This window comes from Canis lupus, chromosome X (genome assembly GCF_003254725.2).
Source record: "Canis lupus dingo isolate Sandy chromosome X, ASM325472v2, whole genome shotgun sequence".
Taxonomy (NCBI): Eukaryota; Metazoa; Chordata; class Mammalia; order Carnivora; family Canidae; genus Canis; species Canis lupus.
Window position 1 is genome coordinate 62,185,651 of NC_064281.1, and position 12,515 is coordinate 62,198,165.

At 33.1% G+C, this 12,515-nt stretch overlaps 1 protein-coding gene across 4 annotated transcripts in view; it reads right to left on the reverse strand.

Moving 5' to 3' along the window:
* The window catches only part of BRWD3 (bromodomain and WD repeat domain containing 3), a 200,138-nt gene that overhangs the window by 130,575 nt on the left and 57,048 nt on the right, over positions 1 to 12,515 (reverse strand). For all 4 annotated transcript variants that reach the window (XM_035711728.2, XM_035711729.2, XM_035711726.2 and 1 more), the window contains exons 7-8: positions 1,789 to 1,949; positions 576 to 797 (exon numbers count right to left, since the gene is read on the reverse strand). In XM_035711728.2, coding sequence (XP_035567621.1) covers positions 576 to 797; positions 1,789 to 1,949 — 383 coding nt within the window. The remainder of the gene's footprint in view (positions 1 to 575; positions 798 to 1,788; positions 1,950 to 12,515) is intronic.

The following is a 12,515-nucleotide window of genomic DNA, read 5'->3' on the forward strand; positions in this document are numbered from 1 at the left end:
CTTAAAGAAAAGTTTTTCTGGGGGGTATTCGGGATTTTCACTACCAACAGTTAGTAAAAATACTCTATGAACAAGAATTTAAAGAAATCAATGTATTTTATGTCAAACATCAAGTTTAAATAGGAAATCACTAAAACTAAGAATAAAATTTTCTTTAACATTAAATCACACACAGATACACACACAATCTGACTGACAAACATCTTGCATTAAATATTAATACAAAGCATGCCAATATTCAAGTTAGAACCTGTTTACAACCTGACTAACAGGTTTTAGTGTTGCTTCCTTACAGCATTTATAAAGCTTTCCCTTCTTCACAAATACTTGTGAGATAAATGTCTAATACTGTATTTGAAAAACCTTTTCAATGATTTTTGAGTTATCCCTAAAAGGAATAAATTTATATGAAAAAGGAATTAAAAAAAATACCAGAGCAGGATAGGGACAAAGCCCTTAGAGATGAACATTTTATGTTGCCATTCTTTATAATGATATCCCCACAAAATAACAAAAACTGAGAGAATTCTCATCCTCATTATATATGTTAGTGATATCTTTTCATTTTTTCTTACCTGTATGGAAGTAATAGAAGCTGAATGTCCCTGAAGGACTGCAACTGGTGCACAAGTTCGAAGACACCACACTCTTACAACCTTATCACAGCTGCCTGCAGCAATAAGAGTGTTTTCATAGTTAACAGCCATGTCAGAAATTTCAGCAGAGTGCCCTCGAAGTGTAGCAAGGAGACGTCCATCATCTGTTGCCCAAATTTTCACCAAACAGTCATCTGAACCCTGCAGTAACACAAAAGGACAGAAAATTTCCAATGAAGCAAAAATTTGCACCACCACCCCATCCCCTTGGGGATGTTTAAATCAAACAAATAGTATTAATTAATGACAAAGGGAGGAGGCATCTGGGTGGCTTAGTTGGTTAAGTTGCTGCCTTTGGCCCAGGTTATGATCCCAGGGTCTTGGGATCAAGCCCCAAGTCAGGCTCCCTGATCAGCAAGAAATCTGCTTCTCCCTCTCCCTCTGCCCCTCCCCTCTGCTTGTGCACGCATGAACCAGCTCTCTTTCTCTCAAAAACAAAATATTCAAAAAGCAAAAACAAAAAAACTGTAATTTTGTTTACTAACTTTATAGTACAACTTATTCAACCATAAGAATGACATAATTGTTTTAATTAAGCAGAATAGGCACCAATTACACTAAGTGACAAATGGCAAATGCATCTTAATAAATATTTGCTAAAATTGAATGAAATGAAATTTAATAGATAAATTCATTTCACATAAATTAACCACCTCTAGAATATAAGGCCTTCTTAAGATTTAAATTTTTAATTAGATTTCCCAAAACATAGAGTACATTATAGTTCATCCATTTAGTTATATAGAATGAGAAAACATTTTAAATTTCCTTTTTTAAAGTTACATAGTATTTTTTCTACTTTCCTTTTTTAAAGATTTTATTTAAATTCAATTTAGTTAACATATAGTGCATTATTAGTTTCAGGGGTAGAATTTAGTGATTCATCAATTATATATAACACCCAGTGCTTATTACATCAAGTGCCCTCCTTAATGTCCCTCACCCAACTACACATTCCCCTACCCACCTCCAGTGCCCTCCAGCCACTCAATTTGTAAACTATTCATCTTTTCTTGCATTCATGTGTCTAAGAAGGATGAATTGCTTACAAAGTATAATGCAGTCCCATGAAGCCTACTTTCAATTGCAGTAAATCTCTAACATACTACAGTACCATTAATTTTAAACTCACTGTAAAAATTCTTCTCCCACTTCGGTCAAATGCTACACAGTAGACAGATGACAAGTGCCCCAGAATTCTTTTATGCATCTTAATGTGCTGGTAAGCAGATGAAGGGAAAATATGGCTGAAGCGACTGCATCCAGTTAATTGCCTGCCAGAGGTGATATTCACTGAAAGACATAAAATAGAAGAATCCTTCTTAAAACCTAAAAGCAAAACCTACTTCAAGAAATTAAATCATAAATATTAAGATGAGATAAAACAGGGTACATACACCATAGCAAATTTACCCTGTAAAAAGTCTAAATTTAAATTCCATTACTCATTTCATGGTTTTATTCAAGTTTACTACCTCAAAGCACTGAGAATATTTTACTTTTCTTTACAATTTTACTTATTCATTCAAGAGAGACAGAGAGAGAGAGAGATAGGCAGAGACATAGGCAGAGGGAGAAGCAGGCTCCCTGCCGGGAGCCTGATATGGGACTCGATCCCAGGACCCAAGGATTATGACCTGAGCCAAAGGCAGACGCTCAACCACTGAGCCACCCAGGTACCCTGAGAATACTCTTATTTTAAATCCCACAAGTCTGATTTTCTGTTTGCCTTACTATGGTTTCTCAAGTATATTCTCATTTTACCTTTCTTGGTAAACTATAGTCAAAGATACTGTCACATTAAATGTATAGGTAAATCTTACCATAAGATGAAGGAATTTTAGAATAGAGACTATATTTGGATAATATAATACATATTAAAAATTACATAGTGAATTTTATGAATTGCTGTCCTACTTCCTCAAAACCATCCACTCCTTATGCAGCTGTCTCTAAACTTTCAAGATTAATAGACTTATACAGTGAAAAAAAGAAAGGAAGCTATGATAATACATTAAATTTTCAGTAACAAATGATCCTTTCTAGGTTTGTCTATAGGTTCTCTGCTTTTTGGTTTCTGGAACTGTAGGCTTCCCCACTAGTTACCAATGAATTTTTGAAACTGCAACTCCTATACAAAATCATAGATCTTTTTGTTTTGCCTTATTAATTTTCTTAAAAAAAAAAAGAATAAAGCATAAGTCTGTCCAATTCTCTTCCAAATGCCACCTGGATTCTTCTCACTTACCGAAAATGGAGACCTTAGTACCCACGTAAGGATTTACAAGCACCCATTTGCTCTGTGAAATTCCTCCAGTTTTCCCTTATACACTGAAAATATTTAACACCATATATATACATTATATTCTAATGAAAACATAATATGCTTATAAGTACAAAGTCACCTTGAGGCAAGATGACATTTTACCATAGTGCATAAATACATAATGCAAATGATAACAGCTTTACGTTGAAGTAAGGCAAATCTAAGGCAAGAATGGATCTGTAGCTAAATTAACACAATTAGAACCATGCCACAATAAACATATGAAACCTTTTCACATCTCAATCTTAAGAGCAATGGAGTCTTTTTTTTTTTTTTTTTCAGGCAAAGGTAGATCCACTGGCCATTTTAAACTGACAAAATGACAAAAAAATGAAAGATGAATAACAAAACCAATGAAACTTTGAATGCAAATCATAAGAACATAACAGAGATCTCAGTATTTATATAACACTGTGAGATACTAAGTAAATAAATGGTAGAAAACCCAGAAGCATCAGTACCAACTAAAAGGATTTCTTTTTGGCACTTGATCCCCATCCCAATCACTAGAAATTTTCTCCAAGATGGAAAAAGCAGACACCATAACTTTGGGACTTAGTAATCTTCCTTCTCTAGTCAAACATTTCTTATTGCTCTTAGGTCCTTAAAACAATCAATCATCACTTCTGCTTTGTTTTTTTCTAGCCATACTTTGCAAGTAGATAGAAGAAAAGGTGTATTACTGTAAGGCAGGGTTTCTCAGCCTCAGAAATACTGCCACTTTGGGCCTGATGAACCATCATTGTGGGGAGCTGTCTACTGAAGAATATTTAGCATCTCTGGCCTCTACCCCCTAGACTTTAGTAGAACCCTACCACCACAAAGCTGTGACAAGAAAAATATCTGAGACATCGCCAAATGTCTCCCGGTGGTAATAAATAAAAAGAAAAATGCAACAACTGCCCCCAGTTAAAAAACCACTGCTTAACCTATGACCCAGCAATTGCACTGTTGGGGATTTACCCCAAAGATACAAATGCAATGAAACGCCGGGACACCTGCACCCCGATGTTTATAGCAGCAATGGCCACGATAGCCAAACTGTGGAAGGAGCCTCGGTGTCCAATGAAAGATGAATGGATAAAGAAGATGTGGTTTATGTATACAATGGAATATTGCTCAGCTATTAGAAATGACAAATACCCACCATTTGCTTCAACGTGGATGGAACTGGAGGGTATTATGCTGAGTGAAGTAAGTCAGTCGGAGAAGGACAAACATTATATGTTCTCATTCATTTGGGGAATATAAATAATAGTGAAAGGGAATATAAGGGAAGGGAGAAGAAATGTGTGGGAAATATCAGAAAGGGAGACAGAACGTAAAGACTGCTAACTCTGGGAAACGAACTAGGGGTGGTAGAAGGGGAGGAGGGCGGGGGGTGGGAGTGAATGGGTGACGGGCACTGGGTGTTATTCTGTATGTTAGTAAATTGAACACCAATAAAAAATAAATTAAAAAATAAAAAAAAAACTGCTTAAAGTATAAAAACAAAAAAAAAAAGCATCAATAGGAAGAAAAGTAATCAGAAAGCATCTAAGAAGAAAAGTAGAGACATAAAGAAAAAAAAGTAGTGAAAGACATAGAGGAGCAATAAAAAGCTACCAGAAATCCAGACATGCCTCTAACACATATCTGAATTTCTTGAAGGCTAAAGGAACACAACTTAGCATATAAACAAAATATTCTTGATTGAACTAAGAGATCCCATTAGTAACTCAGGCCAAAGCTGTTAAATCAGGAACAATGACTGAAAACACTATGCATCTTTATAATGCATACAAATTAGCTTTTACTAAGACTCATTTACAAAGAAAATTAGTAAGTAATTGAAAAGAGAAATCGAAAGTATTTGCAACAAATGACAAAATCTTAGTATTTCAAAACATACAAAACTATCTATAAGAATACCACTAAGATCTAATAGATGAATGGATAAACGAAATTAACAGATAAGTCATGATATAGGAAATGCAAATAAATTGAATCACAATACATTTAACTATTTTGCCAACTATCAAAAGAAATTTAAATGAAAATAATGAAATACAATACTATACCTAATAAATTAGCACTTTAAAAATTCTAAAACCTAAGGCTAGCAATTACTACTTGAAACCAGTATATGACTATATTTCCAGATACACCATAAAGTGACATGATCAATTTGGAAAATAACTTCAACTCCTGACACCAAAAAAAAAAAGAAAGAAAAAAGAAAATAACTTCAGCAATACCCTTCAAGAGTCATGAAAATATATGTACCCAATGCCCAACCCTTCAGAGTCTATTCTAATGACACATCTGGTTAGCAAAAATGAGTTACATGTATAAAATGTTTAATAAATTACTATTTATAATACTAAAGAATGATAAATAACCTAAGTCTAATAACAGGGGAATGGTTAATTAAATTATAGAATTATGTGATGGACTCTTCTGTAGGAACTAATAATTAAAATGAAACTAATAATTAAAATACAAAACTACAGCACTGTGGAAAAATGTAGGAACTACAAAGCAAAAAATATAAAATACAACCTTAGAAGTATACTGTCATTTAAATTATGGAAAATATGCATACATGTATAATAAAGACTAGAAAGAAACAAGAGAAATGAAACCAACTACTTTGTGATCAAAGTATAGGTAAAAATTTCACCTAGAACCCTTAACAATACATTTTTATCTTAAACACAATTTTTCTATTGCGTTCTTCCTAGCTATTGCTACTAGCTATTCAAAAAAATTCTAACATATATTTGACAGCAGCAGCAAATATTCCTTTTTTCCAATTTCAGTGATTTTTTTGGTTTATTCATCTAGCACCTGAGATGGTAGTAACATTTATACATGTTTCTCAGTCCTTTGATATCAAGAGGCCCTAGCCTCTATATTCACTAAGGAGTTCTGTCAATACTCTTTTTTGCATGCAGTGTCCATTTAACCACTATTTTTCAGTATTGCTGCTTTTTGCTTTTCTTATATAATTTAGAGAAGATGTTATCAGAAACATTTTCCTCAATTGTTAACAGCTGATAACTGACTTATAAAGATATAAGAATTCACTTTTAACCAAACCTTGAATATGTTACTAGGAAGAATTAGAACTCATCCTTCTAGTATGAATATTGTTCATGCTCTCTTTAAGGGAGGAGAATGCTCAAAGTTATTATTCTTTTTCTCAAAAATAACAATAAAGACACAGATACACAAACACACAATTGTCACTGTGATGTATCTGAAGGTCTCTACCAAATGTACTATTTGAGTGAATTTTTCTTCTATTTTAGGTATAATGCAAGTAAGAAAAAATTTCTATAACCCTAGGTCAATATATCCATTGATATCTCATTATTGCATTCTCACTATTAAGTCTTCCAAAATCCATAGTACTTCAAAAGCATGTAGTAAGTTTTATAATATACAATTAATTACCTTGATTATTTACTTAAGCTTTTCAAAAACACCATAAAGGGTAAATTATGTTATTTCAACCTCTATTTACTATAGATTAGCCCTACATAGTCACAAAAGAGAAATGGCAAAAACAATACTTGAAACAGGGCAACCAATCAACATAATTTTAGTCAGAACAAAATGCCTGCTGAGAAGGCATTCTCTCAACTCACTGTTGGTAAGGATTTGACAACTTCAGAGAAATAGTATACTATACTGTAGTTGTGACACCTTTCTTTTTTATTTTTTTATTTTTTTTACAATTCAACAGCTGACTTTATTTTTTTTATAAATTTATTTTTTATTGGTACTCAATTTGCCAACATATAGAATAACACCCAGTGCTCATCCCGTCAAGTGTGACACCTTTCTATCCAAGGATCTGGCATAGTCATGGTCACATTCCAACAATCAGCTACAGAGAATTTTCTCTTGAGCAGTGATATGAACATGCCAACTCTGTCTTGAAAATATTTTAATAACATTCCTTTTCAGACAAACATCCTTGATATCACAATACATTTCTTTGTATCAAGCAATGTTGACAAATTCAATCAGTAGAAAAATTAGTCAAATGTATATATGTACAAAATGTATTTAAATACAAAATGTTCTATTCAGAATCCATTATGTCTAATTTTTTCTTTAAAATTTTGTAAGATAGGCATCTATATGTTCTCTAACAAGAAGAAAGATAACGAACTCAATGATAAACCAAAATGCTTAAAGATTCAAGTAAGAACAGGATAAGACTTACTGTATGATTTAAATTTATTAAGTCACAGAGAAGTGAATAGCTATCAATAAAATGATTGGCTTTTCTTTAAAACCTATGTTTCTTGACCACCTACTATGAAGTAAGCACTATGAAAGACATTGGAAATACAGCTTATAAACAAATCAAACAAGATCCCAATCCTCATGGAATTTACATTCCACTGAACACAGCTTTCATCACTTATCCAATTTCATGAATGAATAAGATACTTTAATGAGGAAAGTGATCTATACAAATACATACAGCTCTGGAAGTGTATTTTTCTAATAAGTTCTACAGGTGATGCTGTAACTCTACCCTGGTTGGGAACCACTAAGTCTAGTCCAACCTCCCTCCTTCCAAAATTATCCTTTCTGTAACATATCTGGCAGCTAGCCATTTAGCCTCTGCTTAAACACTTTTGGTAAAGAGAAGATAATTATTTCTTTAAAAATGGCCAATTCATATGTTGAGCTACTCTAATTTTGGGGAGACTCTACCTTTAATTGAACTCAATCTCTTTCCCTGTAACTTCCGGAAATCATATAGTCTGTCTTTGGGAGCTACACTGAAAAACAACAACAACAACAACAAAAAAACCAGTCAAATCTTTTTGTTACATGGTAACCCATCAAATATTTAAAGATAGCTATCACTTGTGCCTTATATCTTCTCTCAATATATGGTCCTATCTAAATTATCCAAAGCCGTACTTTACAAATACCTATCATCCCCTATAGAAAAACACTTTTTCACCTAAACACTAGTGTTTTTTTTTCCTGAGAAGTCTCTAGTTCATCAATGTCTTAAGCTCTTAAAATAACAAGAACTGAGCAAAATATTCTAGTGGTCTAATCAGAGCACAGTGGGTTATTTTCTTTTTTTTAAGTATTTATTTGAGAGAGAAAGAGAGAACATGCACAAGCTGGGTAGGGGGAGAAGGAGAGGGAGAAGCAGATTCCCCACTGAGCAGGGAGCATGACTCAGGTCTTGATCCCAGGACCCTGAGATCATGACCTGAGCCAAAGGCAGGTGCTTAAATGACTGAGTTACCCAGGAATCCCTACAATGGATTATTTACAACCACACTTCTATTAATACAACTTAAGACCGCAAAGACTACATTAGTTTTCAAAAAAAAAAAAAACTGCCTTATACTATCTATTGGTTAAAGAGGAAATAAAGTTAGTTCAACATTCTTTCTTAGTAAATATATGTTCCTAGTGATTACTTCTTTCTTTTCTAAGAGTACACAAACTACCTCTTCAATAAACCTGTCTAAAATTCTGCTTGGGGTTAAAGCTAAATTCACCAATCTATAATTCCTAGAATCTACTATTTGTTTCTTTTCGTATAGTTGTCCATTGGGTCATTTCCATCTCTCCTGTCCGCTCTGATTTCACAAAGAATACCTGCCAGTGAAAACTGTTTCAGTATTCCAGGATTTAATTATTTTGGATTCTTATAATAAATAGGGACAAGTGTATCTTCTATCTTTTCTTTACCCATGCTTAATCTACCATTTACAGCTTAGAGATCATTCTCTTTAATATAAAAAACTAATGGAAAAGATCATTATCTCAAGTTCTCACATTTAAGCTATGAATTTATACCATCTATTTCTTTGTGATAAACCTATAGGTTCTTCCTCTATATGCTAACTGGGACTTTATAGGTGTTTTGAAGTAATCCTATATGGGTTGAGCTGAACAAAATTATTGCTATTTGACTATTTTCTACATAAAAATAGCGATTTTACATAGCTCAACATAATAGCTATAATTCGAGTGGGGAATGGGGAGACATCAAGCATTAGTCAGATGTAGGTATCCTGCTTTCTTTACTTCTCCATTAAGAAAGCAACATCCAGAATGTCAGGTCACTAGGATAATCACATACATATTTATCACTCCTTTTATCTCTACCCATTGTTTTTCATACCATAGCCACATTTATACCATTTCAAGTTTGTATCTCTTTGTATAAAATTTTCTGGTTCACTTTGTTGCGTTATACCTAATATTTATAAATATTGTGTACAACCTAATGTTTTCTCTTGTGAATTACTGATTACTTCCTCCTGTGTGGATCTTTTCCCTATATTATAGTCATTATATTTCATCATATCATTTTTTTAAAAACTGGGTAATTTTAAAAAAACTGGATAATTTTATGAGTATCCCTAATAAGCAGTAAAATTAACTTATTTCAGTTTAATTTTCTATGCTTTATCAACATGAATTAGAAATACTAGTGAACAGTAAATGGGAGAGAATAAAAAATAAAATTCCATAAAAAGACTCAAATTTTATCAAGAACATTTTAAAGAATTAATTAAATTAAAAGTCAAAATTCAATGCAATATTCTCCTGATATCTGTTATTTTTTCTATTAACATTTTAAATGTTATTGAAATGCCTTTAGAAATTAAGAATAATGAGTGGTTTTTGAGAAAAAGCATATAAAAATGCCATAATTTGAGGTGTATGATATTCTAGTACATGATAGATATTAATATATCATTTCTTTTACTCCAATTCTATTTGTTCTGCAGTTATAATATGAAATACTACAATCCAAATTAATAAAGTACAAACCAGACTGTGATTTTCTTTATGTAGTCATTAACAATAGCTTTGTCTTCCTCACTCTGTGGCATCCTGAATGTATTATAAGGATGTACTTCTTTTCTTATATTAATCCTTTCTTCACTGTCCTCTACATTACTGATCCATTCTGTCATTTTATAGAAAAAACTACCAACCACCTGTTAAAATCCTGGTATTAGAAAAAGTCTATTTTAGAACATTTGTTGCATGTGGCACAAGATGTACTATATATATTATCTTGACTTAAAAGCTTAGTACCCAAAAGAGTCTACCACAAGTTGCTAGAATTCATACAGGAATTGAACAATGTTGCATGATACAAAATCAATGCACAGAAATCAGTTGCATTTCTATACACTAACAATGAGACTGAAGAAAGAAATTAAGAAAATGATCCCATTTACAATTGTACCAAAAACCATAAGATACCTAGGAATAAACCTAACCAAAGACATAAAGGATCTGTACTCTAAAAACTATAGAACACTTATGAAAGAAATTGAGGAAGACACAAAGAGATGGAAAAACATCCCATGCTCATGGATTGGAAAAATAAATATTGTGAAAAGGTCTATGCTGCCCAGAGCAAGCTACACATTCAATGGAATCCCTATCAAAATACCATGGACATTTTTCAGAGCTGGAACAAATAATCCTATGATTTGTATCATAAAAAAACCTGAGTAGCCAGAGGAATGTTGAAAAACAAAACCAAACCGGGGGCATTACAATGCCTGACTCTAAGCTATATTACAAATCTGTGATCATCAAGACAGTATGGTACTGGCACTAAAACAGACACATACATCAATGGAATAGGACAGAGAACCCAGAAATGGGCTCTCATCTCGATGGTCAACTTATCTCTAACAAAGCAGGAAAGAATACTCAATGGAAAAAAGACCGTCTCTTCAATAACTGGGGCTGAGAAAATTGAACAACCACATGTAGAAGAATTAAACTGGATCATTTTCTTACACCATACACAAAGATAAACTCAAAATGGATAAAAGACCTAAATGTGAGACAGGAATCCATCAAAATTCTAGAGGAGAACACAGGCAGCAACCTTTTTTAACTCAGCCACAGCAATTTCTGACAAGACATGTTTCTAAAGGCAAGGGAAACAAAAGCAAAAATGAACTATTGGGTTGGGACTTCAAGATAAAATCTTCTGCGCAATAAAGGAAACAGTCAATAAAACTAAAAGGCAACCTACAGAATGAGAGAAGATATTTGCAAATGACACACCAGATAGAGGGCTAGTATCCAAGACCTATAAAGAACTTATCAAACTCAACACCCAAAAATCCAAACAAACCAGTCAAAAAATGGGCAGAAGACATGAATAGACATTTCTCCAAAGAATACATACACATGGTCAACAGATACATGAAAAAATGCTCAATATCACTTGTCATCAGGGAAATACAATTCAAAACCACAGTGAGATACCACCTTACACAAGTCAGAATGGATAAAATTAACAAGACAGGAAACAACAAATGTTGGCAAGGATGCTGAGAAAGGGGAACCCTCTTACACTGTTAGTGGGAATGCAAGCTGTGGAAAACAGTAAGGAGATTCCTCAAAAAGTTAAAAATGATCTACCCTATGATCCAGAAATTGCACTACTGGGTATTTATCCCAAAGACACAGATATAGTGAAACGAAGGGACACCTGCACCCCAATGTTTATAGGAGCAATGTCCACAATAGCCAAACTGTGGAAGGAGCTGAGATGTCCACCAACAGATGAATGGATAAAGAAGATGTGGTATATATTAATATACAATGGAATATTACTCAGCCATCAGAAAGGATGAATATGTACCATTGAACTGGAGGGTACCATTTAAGTGAAATAAGTCAATCGGAAAAAGGCAATTATATTGTTTCGCTCATATGTGGAATATTAAGAAACAGTGCAGAGGGTCATAGGGAAAAGGGGGAAAACTGAATGGGAAGTTATCAGAGAGGGAGACAAATTATGAGAGACTCTTAATTATAGGAAAGAAACTAAGGATTGCTGAAGGGGAGGTAAGTGGAGAGATGGGGTAACTGGGTGATAGGCATTAAGGAGGGCATGTGATGGAATGAGCACTAGGATTTATGTGCACCTGATGAATTACTGAACTTTACATCTAAAACTAATCATGTACTATATGTTGGCTAATTGAATTTACATTAAAAAAAGCTTAGTACTAGAATTTCAAATATTAAATAGTAATTTTAAAAACCCTGAAAAACAATACAGGACCAAATAACAACAACGCTTAATAAACAAAATCAACAATTTATTACAGGGTTGTTTTACTAAGAAAACATTACTACATCAGTTTTTTCCCTATAACAGTCAAGACCACAGAGTTTGTTCTCCTAAATTCAGTCAATCATATCAAAAGTAAGCAGGAAGCAGGAAGAAATAGATCAGTGCAAATACATAACTTCTGTGAGAAATACCTGAGAGCACAGTCTCTTCTATCAACTCTATACATGAAAGACAGAACATTATTAGATCAAAAAAGATCAGAAAGCCTATGCTGAAACAACTGTGTAACAAGACAAGTAAGACAAAAATTGTAAACTAATAAATAATTTAAAAATGGAAAAAGTAAAAAAGTAGTAAAGTATAAAATATCCATTTTACACAAAACTTAAGGTTCTATATTTTATATACTTAGTGAAGAAAAATTTTATTTAGATTT